Genomic DNA, 17,442 nt, shown 5'->3' on the forward strand with positions numbered 1-17,442 from the left:
GCACCATATATTTCAAAGGAGACAGGTTTCCATACAGGAAAGATTATTCTCCAGCAAAGAAATGCTAATCAAAATGGGAATTTTATGCATTGTCTTTATTGATGGTATTTTAAAAAACATGCACGAGGTGGGATATTGACTTTATTTAGTGCCCTAATTTTCACAGCAGTTAGGCTTTACTTTCACTGTGTGCATTTGATTTAAACACACACACAGCAGTACCTGCAGCACATGGAGTCTGATATTACCAGTGTCTGTGATGGGCTATGGATTTTTATGACTCTGCTTCTAAAGTCTGCCATTTCCAGGTCATCTTGGTGTTTTTGTCCTTGAATGTGCATGGGGAATGCCTACCTGGTCTGAGAGCAAGGAGAGAGATGGGGATAAAGGGGGAGCTGATAGGGAAAGAGATTCACAAAGTTGTTGCAGTTCCTCCAGACTGAAGTATCACAAGGGGGAACAGAATGGACAGGATCAAAACTAGCAATGGGTCAACTCTGCTCTGATCAGTTGTCCCTTTAACCAGACTCTCACTATAGCAGGCATGATCTGTACTCAACAGAATGAGAGAAACACAGTGCTCAGAGGCTGAGACCTGCAACAGCTGAAACAGAATTGAGGGCTGAATTATCAGCTTGCCCTTATTTCCTGTGCACACAGGAGCTCTGTTTCTGTAAGACGGCTTGCAGCTTTCTTGATTTGATGTAATTCTCTGCACATTCTTGTAGCTTTGAATCTTGGACATGAGAGGTCTGTCCTTTTTGCATGCACACTCTGTGAGCTTCTATTAGCATACAGAGCAGTTGTATGCATGTGCATGGAGAAAAAGACTAATCCTCTATAGTAAGTCCTTAGTTGATATGTCCATATTATGCACCATAATTTGGCATGATTTGTGGTAGGGAGTCTGTGCTCAAGATGAACTCTGAGATGGAATAGTAAGCGGTGCTGCAGGTCAGGATGGAGATACATTTAGTAGAGCTGGGGGGTGGGCACAGGACTGGAATAACAGGGGAAGCTGCAGATCAGGAGTGAGGTGTGTATCAGAGCAGTATGGGGAGCCAAAGACTAGAATAGCAGAGGGGTGTTACAGGTCAGGACTGAGGTGCATTGCTAGAGCTGTGCATGGGAAGTCCAGGAATAGACTCATAGACTCGTAGGTCAGAAGGGACCAATATGATCATCTAGTCTGACCTCCTGCACAAAGCAGGCCACAGAACCCTACCCATCCACTTTTATAACAACCCCTAACCCATGACTGAGTTATTGAAGTCCTCAAAATTGTGGTTTGAAGACCTCAAGCTGCAGAGAATCCACCAGCAGCGACCCATGCCCCACGCTGCAGAGGAAGGCGAAAAACCTCCAGGGCCCCTGCCAAATTGCCGCCCTGGAGGAAATCCTTCCCGACCCCAAAATATGGCGATCAGCCTAACCTGAGGCATGTGGGCAAGACTCACCAGCCAGAACCCAGGAAAGAATTTTCTGCAGTAACTCAGTCCCTCCCATCCAACATCCCTCACAGACCATTGCAGACTTATCTGCTGATAATCCAAGATCAATTGCCCAGATTAAACTATCCCATCATATTCATCCCCTCCATATACTTTCAAGCTTAGTCTTAAAGCCAGTAAGTCTTTGCCCCACTACTTCCCTCGGAAGGCTGTTCAAGAACTTCACTCCCCTAATGGTTAGAACCTTCTCTAATTTCAAGTCTAAACTTCCTAATATCCAGTTTTACCCATTTGTCCTGTGCCTACATTAGTACTAAGCTTAATAATTCTCTCCTCTCTAATGTTAATTCCCCCTGATATATTTAATAGAGCAAGCATAACCGCACGGAGCCTTCTTTGGCCAGGCTAACAAGCCAAGCTCTTTAGATCATCCTTTCATAGCAGGTTTTCCATTCCTCGGATCATCCTAGTAGCCCGTCTCTGAACCTGTTCCAGTTTGAATTCATCCTTTCTTAAACATGGGACACCAGAACTGCACACAATATCCAGGTGGGTCTCACCAGCGCCTTAATAAGGTACTAACACCTCCTTGTCCTTGCTGGAATACCTCGCCTGATGCATCCTAAACCGCATTTGCTTTTTTAACGGCCATATCACATTGGCGGCTCATAGTCATCCTGCTATCAACCAATACCCCAAGGTCCTTTTCCTTCCTCTGTTGCTTCCAACTTGATGCGTCCCCCAGGTATATCTAAAATTCTTATTATTAATCCCGAAGTTCATGACCTTGCACTTTTCACTATTATATTTCATCCTATTACTATTACTCCAGTTTACAGGTGGTCCAGATCTTCCTGTATAGTATCCCGTCCTTCTCTGTGTTAGCATACCCCCCAGCTTTGTGTCATCCGCAAACTTTATTAGCACATTCCCGCTCTTTGTGCCAAGGTCAGTAATAAAAGGTTAAATAAGATTGGTCCCAAACTGAACCTGGGGGACTCACTAGAACCTCCTTCCAGCCTGACAGTTCACCCGTTCCGTACAACCGCTGGAGGTCTCCCTTTAACCAGTTCCTTACTCCCTTCAAACTTTTCACTATTCTCCCCATCTTTTCCAATTTAACTAACAGTTCCCCATGTGGAACCGTGTCCAAATGCCTTACTGAAATCGAGGTAAATTAGATCTACCGCATTTCCTTTGTCTAAGTAATCTGTCACTTTCTCAAAGAAGGGAATCAGGTTGGTTTGGCACGATCTACCTTTAGTAATCCATGTTGCAATTCGTCCATTACCATTGACCTCAATGTCCTTCCTACTTTCTCCTTCAAAATTTTTTCCAAGACCTTACATACTACATGACGTCAAGCTACAGGCCTATAGTTACCCCGATCATTTTTTTCCCTTTTCCTAAAATAGGAACTACGTTAGCAATTCCCAGTCGTACAGTACAACCCCCGAGTTTACCGAATTGCTTAAATTCTCGTCTGTGGCTCGCAATTTCATTGCCCCAGTTCCTTTATTTCCTTGGATGAGAGTTGGTCGGGCCCCCGATTTTTGTCCCATTAAGCTGTTCAAGTTTGGCCTCAGTTTAACCTTTCCCCCAGGGATTGCTGCTTCTAAAAAGGAAAGTCGGTAATATCCCACCTCCATATCCTCTTCCCGTTTCTCCCTCCTATCTTAGCCTAACTCTCTCACTAGTCCCTCTTATTAAAGACTTGAGGCAACAGTTACCTTTTTGATATATGGGTCGCCTAGGTTATCCTTAACCTCCATTCCATCCTCAGTGTTTAGCGGCCCCTTCTCTTTCTTTTCGTTCTTATTTATTGCTGGTAGACCTTTCACTTATTGGTGTTTAATTCCCTTGCAGGTCCAGTTCATTACACTGGCTTTTAGCTTTCACTTATTCCCTACGGATGTTGTCTCCCTTCATTAAGGATAGTTTCCTGCTAATCCCGCCTTGTCTTCCACTCCCTGTAAGCTTTCTTTTTTTTCCTATCCCCTCGGTCTGAGATGCTTGACTCATCCAGCTGTGGACTACAACTCATTCCTGCCCTGGATTTTTTCCTCCTTTTCTTGGGGATGGCAGGCTTTCTGACAGTTTCTGCAGCTCTCGATTCCTCTAAAATGTCCAGTCCTCCTCCGCATTTAAATCCACAAGTTCCTCCGTCCAATCCACTTCCCTAACTACTTCTCCTTCCTCTTTTAAAATTAAGCCCTTGAGCAGTCAAAAACCTAATCCAGATCTACGGTTTGTATCCTGCCATCTAGTTTGAACTGAGATCAGCTCACTGATCACTCGAACCCAGGTTGTCCCCTACCACCATTTTTTCTACGAGGTCCTCAGCTGCTCACACAAAACCAAAAATCTTAATGGGCATCCCCTATTGTCAAGGATACTCTTCGACTACATATAGTGAGCATCCATCCGCTTATCACATCAGAAAATCTGAACCCCTATATATTCTTTGGGCAAAGCATCGTCCTCCAGTCGTAATAATCTGAGGAAGTTGAAGTCTCCCATTGTTATTCATCACATTTCCCACTTAGTGTTTACATATCATATAGGAAGACTTATTAAAGAGGTCCTATCCATATCCAATCAGTGAATCCCGGCGGTCTGTAGCACACCCAAGCACATCTACAGGGGGCGGAGGCTCTTAGTAGCTTTTTTACCCCGCTGTTGGATTTACGCCAGGAGCAGTGACGGGCAGGGGAGTTCCAGCGACGGATTGAGGTATCACTGGCATTAACAGCTGTCTGGGCTGGGACTGAAGATATCAGGAGAGATAGCAAGTCGGATTGCCATGCAAGCCGGAGAGGAGCGCAAGATAGAATGCATTTTAGCTCTAGGAGAAAACAGTTTCCAATACACTTTTGTTTAGCCTTTTCATTATAAAATTGTATTGGTCCTTTGGCTTGTTCACAACCAGTAGTTCAGACTGAGTTTGCTTATCAGAGGTGCACGATCCTTGCCACAGCTGTTCTCTTGAGGTGAAAGAGGTTCCGTAATTACTGCTTAAGCCCAGTGCACATTTCTCACTGGGTGTTTGCCGCTTGTTTTGTTGGATTGCCCACTGCGGCCGGGCCGGGTTTGTTTCCCTGCCCGTCCACAGGTCTGGCCTGAATCATAGCTCCCACGTGGCCACGCGTTCATGCCTGGCAGGCCCATGGGAGAGCTGCTGGAAGCAGTGGCCAGTAAGTCCCTCGGCCCACGCCGCTTCCAGCAGCTCCCATTGGCCTGCAGCAGTGAACCGTGGCCAGTGGGAGCCATGATCAGACGGACCTACGGACAGGGCAGGTAAGCAAACCAGCCCAGCCTGCCAGGGGCTTTCCCTACAGAAGCGGCGACCCCAGTTTGAGAAACACTGGCTTAAGAGAATAAAAGCTGATTGATTGATATGAATTCAGCACAGCATTTATAGTACCAGAAGTGCTCTGCCATAAGAGAGATTACAGAATGGATCGTGGCTGGGCATAGCTCTAGCTGGTCTGCTTTAAATCGGAACTAGCATAAGCTCACACACAACCATGTGCAAGATGTGGAAAAGCTCCATTAACTTTTATTGCTGTGTGTCTTTTAAAAATATATCAATTTCTTGCTGGTGGAAAGTGCTGACTCATCAGCACTGGAAACTGGATCCTATTCCATAGTGATTCTTATTCCAGGGCCCACACTAAAGTATCGGAGCACCTCTATGCGTCCCAACAGGTGGTGCAGCAAAGACAGTAGCAGGCTAAGCTTCCTTCACACCCCGTAGCTAATAGGTCTCATCTCCTGCCTGGGGAACCCACATTTAGGGAAGAGAGAAGACTCCAGCTTCCATGGCCCATCTAGCCCTTGGCCCCTCTGATGAGATTGTCAAGGGGGGCAGTTAATGCTGATTTTAATTATGTGGATTTCTGTCCACTGGCAATCTGGCCATCTGTCCATTATACTTATAGTTCATGACAGAGTTTCTGGTCAAGCATTTGTACAAGTCTCAATTATTACGGGGGAGGTTTCATTTAGACAGGTTGAGTGGAACAGGGCTAACATTTGCACCACCTCCTGGACAGTCCTGTGCAGTGTTCTATACCTGCTTTTAATAAACATGTGCCCAGATGCTTTATTGATGGAGGGCATTAGCAAAATAATTAAAGTAAGCAAATGAGTTAAATGTCACAGAATGGGACAGCAGCCTTAATACATTTGAAAAAAAATTAAAATAAGTCATCTAAGTAAATGGAGAAAAGTATGTTTCTTGAGGATGATTGCAGCTGTCGTATAAAAGAGCAACTTGAAGCCCCTTGAATTTGTCTCCTATCCTGCTACCTGGAGTGATGAGTCTATCAGCTGAGCTCTTTAGTGCAAGGATTGCGCCTTCTATTGCATTTAGAAAGGGTAAAGTACAGTATCAGTGCTACAATAAAAAGTAATAAGCCTACAAGCTAAAATACAATTGGACCTGATCAGTAGTTGGATGGGATACCTTCTTCAGCAAAGAAGTACTACAGAAAATGGTAATGGCAATTCAGTAATGGTGACTCACTACAGCAGGCATGATTTATGCTCAACAGAATCAGAGGAACACACAGTGCTCAGAGACTGAGACCTGAAACAGAGTTGAGGGCTGAATTTTCAGCTTGCCTTCTGAGTCAGTACTGAACTTAAGGCCAAATATGACTGTAGGGTGCTCCTGATATTGGAAGTGCCATTGCTCAGCCAAACTATGCAACCAAAATCCTGATCACATGCAGTTAAGGAGTCTATAGCAGTTTTTGCAAAAGAAGAGAGGCTCGTCTCAGGGTGCTGCCCAAATTCTAGTTCAGGTAACTACAATTCTGCCCTCCTGGATTTCCTCTGCTCTCTCAGTTGGATGGTGTTTTCCACTAACTCTCTTACACAGTTGTGCAGTGTTGTTGTACATTACTAAACAGCTGCTCAACTCCACATGGCTGCATTTCATTGGCAGAGAAAATGTGCATTAGATACACAAATAGATTAAAGTCCTGAATCCTTTATTCTCTTTGTACTCAGGCAAAACTCCCATTGGCTTTAAGAACTCTGCCTAAGTAAAGGTTTCAGGATCTGACTCATGGCCTGTAGAGAGTGGTGCAATTTAGATGAAAGATGCAGATCATAGCTGAAGAAATTGGTTACTAGAGTTGCTCTATGTCTATTTTCAGCTCTCCGCCTGCCTCCCAATGGCACTCTTCACTAGAGTCAACAGCTATTTCAACACTACTAGCTCTGTCACACATGGGCAAGAGAATTCAACAGAGCCTGGACTGACACATTCCCATGCCTACTACGCCCTCTGCTACTGCACCCTGATTTTGGCCATCATCTTTGGGAATGTGCTGGTATGCCTAGCAGTGCTAAGAGAACGTACCTTGCAAACCACAACGAATTACCTGGTGGTGAGTCTGGCCGTGGCAGACTTGCTGGTGGCCACACTGGTGATGCCGTGGGTGGTATACTTGGAGGTGAGTACATCTTAGGCCATGTTTAAATAGCAACAGTGCCTTGTGGCATTTATACATGAGTGAGACACATTCAGAGCACATGAAGGCCACTCCTGAATCAGCCAGCAGTGTCACTGTTGAGCATTCCCCATTGCTATACTTCCACAAGCTGAGCCTACTACCCAGACTGGTGTCTCCTTCTGCTGGTCTAAGACGCAGAAGGCCAGGAGAAAGAAGTTGAATCCAGGCCTCCTAAAAAAGTTATTCCTGGGAGAATTCTGCACCTCTCCACATGCAGACTTTGCAAAGAAGTTGAAATTCTGTGCAAAAAATATTCTTTTCCTCCACAGAAATGGGCTGCAGAGCTGTTGGCTGCCACTAGGGGCTGCTGGACCCAGGAGAGCACAGCTCGCAAGTAGAAGACACTGCTGGGAAGAGGGGGAGGGAGCAGAGGGTTCCCGGCAGCTGCAGTTCTGAGCATGCCCAGAAGGAAGGAGGCAGCATGCAGGAAACTCCACACAACCCCGGGACCAGCATCAGGCTGTTTCTCCCTCTGGATCCCTGTGCTCTGGAGGGGAAGGGGTGCAACTGTCTGGGCTGGGGAGCACTGCAGCTGGGATCTGGGGGTAAGGGGGTGCAAGTGTTGACACCCCTCCACACACACTAGGCTCTGGGGGCAGAGAAATGGGAACTGGGTTGTTGTATGGGGTTTCCTTTACTCTTTACTCCTAGAGGAATTTTGTGTGTCTGTACTGTTACAGACATAGTTGCTGATAGGTATTTTGAAATAAATTACCAAAATAATTGAAACCGGTGTGATTATATAGTGTTAGACAAAATAAGAGAATTTAAAAATAGTGTTCAGCATTTTTAAATTTTTGGTGCAGAATTCCCCCAGGAGTACAAAGTGTACCAAAGCACTGATAGTGTTAGCCCAGCCCCTGGCAATAATTTCCAAGGCCTGTTGGCATAGGCAAAGAGAAGGACAGGGAACCTGACTCTCCACTGCCCTGTATCCAATGCAGTCAAATACACCAGTGCTAAGCAGGGAGAAAATTGTACCTTTCAACTTTGCACTGGTGTAAGTGACTACAGGTGGTACAGAGCAATGGAGAATATGCTGCTAAAATTCAAGTTTCCCCACACAGCAGTGTAGAACACTAACTGTAGGGCCACTCCTGACTCGGTCATTTTTATTGATGGAAATCAATAAAGGTTTATTACATGAGGCTTTTTAAAGCTATTTTTGCACAAGTTCAGAGAAACCCACTGAGATATGTAACAACTGTAGCTAATATGCATTGATTATAGTCATTAAGCCTGGTTAAACCTACAAAGGCTTTGGCAACTGTTATTCCATTAATGTTTCCTTTATGTTGTCTGGGTCATTTTCTTCAGCTGACATCCATGGCAGAATCACTGAAGAGAAATGAAGGACCTGTCTATTCACAGGTGGTATGAATAGTGACATTGATGATTATGACATCTTGGCGGATCAGAAAAGAAAGAATACCATATTGCATGCCACATCACATTCCTAATTAAGTCAATAGCAAAATACAGAAAAATCTATATAGAACTATCCCACAAGCTGACGTAAGGAATATCTAGTACTAAGGTGTTAGATCTATGATCTCAAGAGGAGAAAGCAAACAAAGATGGAAATGAGGCAAAAAATGAGGGGCACAATGAGAAAAGGTAAGGAATAAAGAAAACAAACACTCAGGAAGGAGAGACTGGAGTGAATGAAATTTTAATAGTGGAAGAGAAATGCTGTTAGAAAACTATCCTCATTTCAACCCAACAACACTTTGCATCTACAGTATCTTGAGATCCTAGGATGAAAAGTGCTCTGTAAGCATTAATGAGTTCATCAATCCTCTTATTATCCACATTTTATGGACCACAAAACTGAGGCACATTGTGGTGCAAATTCCATCTCCACGCAGCTTTGAGGCCACAGCTTAAGAATAGGAAGGTGGTCCACTTTGTAGCAGCAAAAACCTTTTCACCCCTGAAACACAGAGAAGCGAAGTGCCTTATCTAAAGGAAGACCGAGAATCAGAAGGACAGCCAGGAAGAGAACCCAGGAGTCCTGACTCCCAGCCCACTACTCTTGACCATTACACAGCACTTCCTATGCATCCAATAATACAAAGGTGAGAAACTCAGAGTACAGAAGGTGGATTTTTCCCATTGTTTGTAGAATAGGTGATCCCACCCATTAGCTGCAGTGTCTTACCTGTGAGCATCATTCTTTAGTACGATGGTGAGTCTGTTGTGTTTCGTCTAATAGTGCAGTGACCAACCGTTCCCAGGGAAGATGGAATAATCCACTTCAATATCAAAAATCATGTAAAATAGTTATTTCCAGGGTCCATTTTTGCCAAGACACATCTGAAGCCTGCTACCATCCATCTCATAATTTATGGTACGACCAAACGTGGTTGAAGGTTTTACATTTACAAGTCATTTGCTATCCTAAAGCACTTTGTAAAAAGTTTGATAGGCAACCTTCAAACAATCTGGCCTGGACCCTGCCCAAGAAATGAACTCTGGACCCTAATGTCCTTGCCAAATGTCATTCAGCCAATAGCCATCCCTTTCTGAGAAACATTGAGATGGTGCTAGTAGGCCAACCATAGCATCATCTTATAGCTTCAAACTCTTGGAGCCCAACCAGTCAGGTTTCTTGGCGTAAAAACACCCATTCGTCACAGAGATTGATGATTTGCTGAGGGAAGCAAGTGAAGCCCAGTCCCCTTTATGGCTACTGCTACCATGGACCTTTCAAAAACTTTGATACCATTGATCATGAGCTGCTATTGACATGAGTGGATGCAAATTCCATCTCCACAGGGGTGGATGGAATTGTCTGATATCTCAGAGGAGGGAGGTGGACAACTGCTTGTCCCCCTGGTGGCCTCTCTGTTGTGGAATCCTATAGCAGTTAGTTCTTCCTTTCTTTACATTTCTGTAAAGCCAATGTAGAACATGGGCTACAACATCAGAAGGCTAATGATACCCAGCACCTATTCTTCAGGCCTAGAAGGTAGCCATCACCAGTGTCTGCCAGAGTTTGAAATCCGAATGGAAAGCAGATGGCAGAAGCCAAATTTGAATGAGAGACAATGCTGATTGACAATTAGCACCACAATAAAGTAGACCGTCAAGTCAACAATAGCCTTCAATTAAGGGAGCATGTTTGCCCCCTAATATCAAAGTGACTCTAAACCTCATGTTTTAACATGGTTCATCATTGCTCCTAGACTCCTAGGTATGGCATCAGTGCCCAGATATGGACTTAAAATCTGCAGATGGCCATATTTGGTTTTGTATAATTTTTAAAAGGGGCTCAGTGGAATGAAGACTATATAATCCCGTTATTCAAGATGTGTTTGAGACATTCACATTTTAATGTTTTTTCATTTATCATTTCTACCTTTTTTGAGTCTCCAGGGCTCTCAGTCGAATACCTTTCACTGGCAACATTTCCAACAGTGTTGGAAAAGCTAAACATAATGTTGGTCTTGTGGATAAAGCACAGGACTAGCAGTCAAGAAATCTGAAGTCAATAAGAGTTTTGCCAGGATTTCACCCATGGGCTCTATTCCCAGCAATGTCACTGACTCATTGTGATCTCAGAAGCCCGTCACCTCATCTGTCTGTGTCTCAGGTTCACCATGTGTGAAATCTAGTTAAAACCCACTTAATTCACAAGGGTGGTTGTGAGGATTAATTTAGTTATGAAATGCTTTGAGATCCTCAGATGAAAGGCACTTGGAAGGTTACATAAGTATCTCACTAGAATGATAACCAGAAAGGCAAACTGGCAAGTCCTAGTTTAGTTAAAACTAAGTGGAATAGAAGAAGAAAAGAAAGATCAAAAATAGCAAAAAGCAAATTAGGTCTATAAAAATTTTCAGCTGTAATCATCTACGTCAAATTCTGATCTCAGCTACCCCGGACAAATGTTAAGTAATTCCACTGACTTGAATGGAGTTACTCCACATTTAGGAGTGCTGACTGGGGCAAATGAGAACAGATTTCAACCCATCATTTTGATCTGACAAACATCCCTTTTCTATATGCTAAAACTCAGTATGCAGTCAGTCTAGTCTGAATGTGTAACCCTGCGAGGTTTCATTTCAGAGCATTTTCTGCCAAGATTTTCTTCTGTTTCACTTCCAGTGGTTCATATTCCCAGAGTTTCATGGGCTAATGAGCCCAGAACTTTGGAAGCTACCACATTTGACATACATGAGCTGTGTCAGGTGCACCTGGCTTTGATGCAAACCCCTGACTCCAACTTCTGGTGAAAGGTTCTTGAACCTCCACAGAACTTATGACAAACTTGTAATGAGTTTTGTGTTTGCATCAAACTATGAAGCCAGATCCCCTTTTAGTGATTCTGTTGCAAATGTTTCCAGTATTGTCAGCTTCACACATCCAAAAAATCATGACTTTGGTCTCAGAATATCATGACATGGACTTACACATTTAGATTTTTAAAATTAATTTGTAGGGTCTTTGTTTTCTAGTGTCATAGCCTTTATGGTTCAGGTTTTCAAGCTTTTCTCTGCAGCCATGAGGGCTAGAAACCTAGCTTTCATTAAAAAGAAAAAAAAAAGTAAGATTCTCACCTAATCACGTGTCTCCTGGAGACACATGGTTAGGTGAGAATCTTAGCTTTCAAGAAAAGCACCAGATAGCACAATACATCACCATATTTTGCACAGCTCTGCTTCTAACCTGCTTACACATCTCTGTGAATGCTGGCATGAAACAAACAGTAATGAATGAACGAACAACAACCAGCATTTCAAATACTGGGCAGTAGGACCATAAAGGGGAGCTGAACAGATGCTGAATGCTACATTCACTCAAGCACATAGTTTTCAGTAATTAAAAACATCAGTGAGCAGCAGAGTGGTCTCTTTTCAGAGAGCTGCCTCCTCATTTGCTTTCTGCACTTTCCACACTGCCTGTTGCCTTAGAAGCTGAGATTAATAACGGTGCCACTTACTGACTGACCTTGCATGAGTGTTCCTGAGGTGAGGAATTATACACCTTTGATTGCCCATGGTGTGGTAGGAAGCCACTTTCATGACATCATCATCCTTTGCTCCAGATGTCATGCATCACTTTCTGTAGGTCAGGAAGGCTGGATGCAGATTGGGGATAAGAGGGGGAGTGCATCACTCCACACTTACCCCACAGGAAATGGGGAGGAAAATTATTACATTCACATACTGCATTAGTTTTCCTGTAGAGCCTCTCTGCTGTGATGCATCCTCTTATGGGGAAGCAGCTGTCTGTTGAGGAGTCCTTGAAGCCATACTCTCAGGAAACTGGCGTAGGTTGGCAAGGAGCCAGTGCAAATGTCTGGTTGATAGCCAGGATCCACTTGGATCCCAGGAAATCTGCAGAGTTTGGAAGCTGAATCCCCAGTTCTTCTGCAAAAGAAGGGCAAATCCAACCTCCTGAAATACAAATTTGGATTCCTCCTTACTCCTCCCCACAGGTTTTCCCTCTGGAGGATAAAATCAGGCCCTGGCATTAACTCAGTCTGCACCTTTGATTATGCTTAGTTGATAGAAGGGAGGCTTCTTTCTGGTTTCTCTCCTCTCACACACACCACTATGGCAGCAGGAGCTGGGAGCAAGACTTCATGCCATCCCAATAGCTGGGAAACAGAGATGTTTGTTACAGATATAACATGCTCCCAGAAAACCAAAAAATGAATTTGGTTTTATTTTTTTGAAAGTTCCCCTCCCTTTGCCAGCACGGAGAGAGGCATGTGTGTTAAGAAGCACACTGTGGGCAGCCTTACCTAATAGCCAAGACAGGAGGCTGGCCTAACAGCTGAACAGGGGTAATCAGCCCTAGGGACTAGGAGCCAAGTTACCAAGTTCAGGGAACAAGCCAGAGCCAGGAAGCAGGGGGCAAGAGTCAGAACTAGAGTAACAGCCAGGGCAGGAGCAGGAACCAACTACGAAGAGCAAGGAGTAGGCATGATCAAGATGAGAAATACAGCTACAAGGATGGACCTGTACTGAGCAGCCAGAGACTCAGCCCTGCTACAGGTGTTAAGAAAGTGCCTGCTGGAGTCTTCAACCAATCAGGAGACCAGATTAATTAGCAGACTGGGGGGAGGAGGGGAGAGCAAGAGCCTGCCCCGCAGAGCCCGATATCCAGAACAGGGAGGCTAGTCAGGGCCGATGCAAGCATTTAGGCAAACTAAGCGGCTGCCTAGGGTGCCTAGTGGTTGGGGATGCCTAAAAGCCCCCTCAGGCGAGGAGGTGGAGGTGAGCTGGGTGGGGGGCATGCAGAGAGGGTTGCCAGCAATAATGAGGGGGGGCGCACAGGGCAACCCCTCCCAGCTCACCTCCACTCTGCCTCTTCTGCTGAGCACACAGCCCAGCTCTAAGTCTCCTCCAATCAGCGCCGCAAGCCTGGGCAGGGAGGAGAATTAGAGCAGCACCAGCATGCTCAGTGGAGGAGGCGGAGCCGAGGTGAGCTGGGGGCAGGCTATTCAGGCAGGCTTAATTTCCACAGGAGGTCTCCCCAGGCAGGGTTAGCTGCTGGGGGAAGGGGGGGAAGTCTCCCCAGGCAGCGTTAGGGAGAGGGGTTAGCTGTCGCGGCAGGGGCAGGTAGCTGCTGCGGGGGGGCGGTTCCCCGGGTGGGGGGCTGAGTTAGCTGTTGTGGGGTGGGGGGTTAAATGGGGGGGTGCAAGGTGAAAGTTTTGCCTAGGGCACGAAACTTCCTTGCACCAGCCCTGAGGCTAGTGCTAGGAGACTGATACTAGTTAGGGTTGCCAGGAGTCCGGTTTTCAACTGGAACACCTGGTGAACAAGGGACCCTGGTGGCTCCGGTCAGCAGCGCAGTGGGGGCCCGGGGCTAAGGCAGGCTCCCTGCTTACCCTAGCTCCACGTGACTTCCGGAAGCAGCCAGTAGGTCCCTGAAGCCCCTAGACACATGGGTGGCCAGGGATGCTCCGCGCACTGCCCCTGCACCTACTGCCAGCTCCCATTGGCCGGGAACTGCGACCAATGGGAGATGTGGGGGTGGCGCCTGAGGGTGCAAGGGCAGCACGTGGAACTACTGTGGCCACCCTGAGCCTAGGGGCTTCAGGCACCTGCCAGCTGCTTCTAGGAGTGGTGGTAAGCACTGCCAGGACCCCACACCCTAAACCTTCTCTTCCATCCCAACCCCCTGCCCCAATCCGGAGTCCCCTCCTGCACCCAAACTGGGAGCCAGCACCCCACACACCCTATCTCAGCCCTGAGCCCCTTCCTTCACTCCAAACTCCTCATGCCGAGCCCCACCCAAGAGCCCACACCTCCAGCCAGAGCCCTCATGCCCCCTGCCCCAACCTCCTGCCTGAGCCTGGAGCCCCCTCCTGCACCCCAAACCCTTCATCCCTCACCCCACAGCCCATACCCACAGCCAGAGCCCTCACCCCCCTGAACCCCAACCCCTTGCCCCAGCCTAGACTCCTCTCCCACACTCCAAACCCCCTCACCCTCTCCCCGCACCCGAACCCTCTGCCCTATCCCAGTGAATCTGAGTGAGGATGGGAAAGAGAGCAAGGGAGGGAGAGAGGATGAAGTAAGTGCAGGCTGGGCCTCAGGGAAGGGGCAGGGCAGAGATGTTCAGTTTTGCACAGTTAGAAAGTTGGCAACCCTAGTACTAGCTACAGAGACTTTAAGTGCCAGGTTGCTGGTTCAAATGACAACTAGATGATTACTACAACGATGGGCACATCAGAAAAGTCATTAATAGGTCAATAGTGTTCAAATGACTTGAAAAATCCAATTTATATTCAGTACGCTTTTTAGTAGACTAGTGTCCACATCACAGTAACCCCTCCTTGCTGGCAGTTTCAGCACACAGGCCAAGGACTGAATGGAGACTGAACAACATTTTCAGCCCTGAAGTTGGCCCCTCCAGGGTCAAAACTCATTTGTTTTCCAGTCATCTAAAAATGGTGTTGGTACAAAAATATAACCACATGTCCAGATCTAACACCCTCCTGACAGGGGTGGCTCTAGGCATTTTGCTGCCCCAAGCACGGCAGGCAGGTTGCCTTCGGTGGCTTGCCTGCAGAGGGTCCACTGGTCCCGCGGCTTCGGTGGCATGCCTGCGGGAGGTCTGCCGAAGCCACGGGACCAGCGGACCCTCTGCAGGCAAGCCACCGAAGGCAACCTGCCTGTCACCCTCACGACGCCGGCAGAGCACCCCCCGCGGCTTGCTGCCCCAAGCGTGCGCTTGGCGTGCTGGGACCTGAAGCCACCCCTGCCTCCTGATCACACCTAGACTTAGATTCTCCACCACCCACTCAGCTCTGCACTCTAGGAAAAGCCTGGAAGACTGGATGGGCTTTGCACCATAACCTGAAAGTCAACAATTTCAGGCTCCTGTGGAAAAACACAGAAAATTACTTCTGGAGTCAAACACTCTGTTCCCCCCCACCAGCTGCCTTCCCTGTCAATGAGGGGACAGTAAGTCTAAGCACCTCTGCTGATCACAGCTGCCGTGGTATCACCCAGGAAGGGAGGCAGCTGCTGCAATAACCTGCACCCATCCCATTTAGGGATTAAGTGCTTAAAGCCAACACATCAAATTGCTCCCAGAAATGAACTGGGAGCCAGTGCAGAACACAGAGCACATGGGTAATACAGTCTCTACAAGAAGCCCCAATTCAACAAGCTGGCAGCCATATTCTGCACTTAGCTGACATGTTTGAATGGTTTTCGGGTGTAGACCATGTTTGAAAGATCCTGTCTGGAGGGAACAAAGGCAGGGATCACTGTGGTGAGACCCACACCTGAAAGGAAAGATTGCAACAGCCTGACCAAGTGCTCTTGGTCATTGCTGCTGCCACTGCATTGAAGCAGGTGAGGAGCCTATCGAAACCATGAACTGTGATCCTGAGTAAAAAAGTAGGGCAAATTCTCTCATTCGAAGCAGCTTTTTCTTCCACTATTTCTGTGGGGTGGAAAGGTTGGGGGCAGCCTTCCTTTCTGCTGCCCTTTTTTGTGGATTAAAAACAAGCATTCTGTCTCCATGGCTGTCACTCGAATACTTTTCGCCAGCACTAGCAACAAATTTATTAGAGGTCCTGTAATGGACAGTTCACCAAGGGCTCTGAACAGCTTAATGATCCTTGGTGCTTTACAACCTAGCCAGTGGAATTCAAGCCTGGCATCAGTGTCAGAGGTGAGTCAGCACCATGAGTCTTCATTAGAAATCTAGGGTAAATGAACGGTCCAAGGAGCTGTGGCCTGTTGTTCAGTAACTAATAATCTAGGAGGAGTTCACATCTGACCTTGATGTGTTCAGAATTCCCAAAGCATCTCCTGTAGATTCAACTTCCCAACACTAGCACTTATGAGGACATTACAATCCTGCAACTGAGCCTCCACGCTGGTGCTTAGCTAGGTAACATGGGTATTTACATGCCACAGTGTTGATCTGAGCATATGCAGAATTTGAAAGTCCTCACTAAAATCTGAGAGTTGAGCTGAGCATGTGATTTATCTGTCACTGGCCACCTCCATGACATTATTCCATATATTTTATGTTATATTTTAAATGTAAAATAAAGGAAACTAGAAATGGGCGCAAACCAAACCCCCAAATTTCATGACCCTGTGCATTTTGGGAAAGTTTGGATCCAGATCTAATATTCATGGTTGGCAGCTCAGGCTCTCCTTTAGAACAACTGAAATAAGATTTCAGACAACATTCTGGAGAAGGATCTGTGTGTCATGTGAATATGCAAAATCCCTAGGCAATAGAGTCACTTTCCCAGTTCATTGGCTCTGGAATAATTCCAGAAGCCAAGCTGGGAAACAGTCTTAGCCACTCATTTTTCGTTTGTTTTGTCTGTGATTTTTCTTAAAACAGAAGAACTGTGTATTACATTAGTTGTAATTCAATTTCTATGGCAGTCTTCATGCTAAAACACTGGGATAGGGGCTGTTTTCTCCTAATTTTCTCACCTTCATCTCCTTGCAGCACACACAAAGAAGTGGAATGGGAATCAGGACTCCTGGGTTCTATTCTTGACCGACCACTGAGAGACTTTGGGCAAATTGCTTAAACACTACATGCCTCAGTTCCCCCCCATGTAAAAACGGCATAATAACGCATCATTAATATTCATACAGTCCTTTTGATAGCCTCTGATGGAAGGACCAATAGAAGTGCAATGCATTGGTATCCAGTATGAAGCAAGGCTAATATTTTGAAATTGATGTTCAGGTGACTGGAGGAGTCTGGAATTTCAGCCGTGTCTGCTGCGACATATTTGTCACTATGGACGTGATGATGTGCACAGCCAGCATTTTAAACCTCTGTGCTATCAGCATTGACAGGTAGGAGCCAAGGAGATTAGCATGAAGCTAGGAGTAGGTCTCATAGACTCATAGGTCAGAAGGGACCAATATGATCATCTAGTCTGACCTCCTGCACAAAGCAGGCCACAGAACCCTACCCATCCACTTTTATAACAACCCCTAACCCATGACTGAGTTATTGAA

The 17,442-nt window shown here is 46.1% G+C and overlaps 1 protein-coding gene across 1 annotated transcript in view; it reads left to right on the top strand.

The window, feature by feature from the left end:
• The first annotated feature begins 6,634 nt into the window (after positions 1-6,634).
• DRD3 (dopamine receptor D3) overlaps positions 6,635-17,442 on the top strand; it is an 18,888-nt gene continuing 8,080 nt past the window's right edge. The window contains exons 1-2 of the mRNA XM_032776836.1: positions 6,635-6,916; positions 17,165-17,277. Coding sequence (XP_032632727.1) covers positions 6,635-6,916; positions 17,165-17,277 — 395 coding nt within the window. The remainder of the gene's footprint in view (positions 6,917-17,164; positions 17,278-17,442) is intronic.

This window comes from Chelonoidis abingdonii, chromosome 1, assembly GCF_003597395.2.
Source record: "Chelonoidis abingdonii isolate Lonesome George chromosome 1, CheloAbing_2.0, whole genome shotgun sequence".
Classification (NCBI taxonomy): domain Eukaryota; kingdom Metazoa; phylum Chordata; order Testudines; family Testudinidae; genus Chelonoidis; species Chelonoidis abingdonii.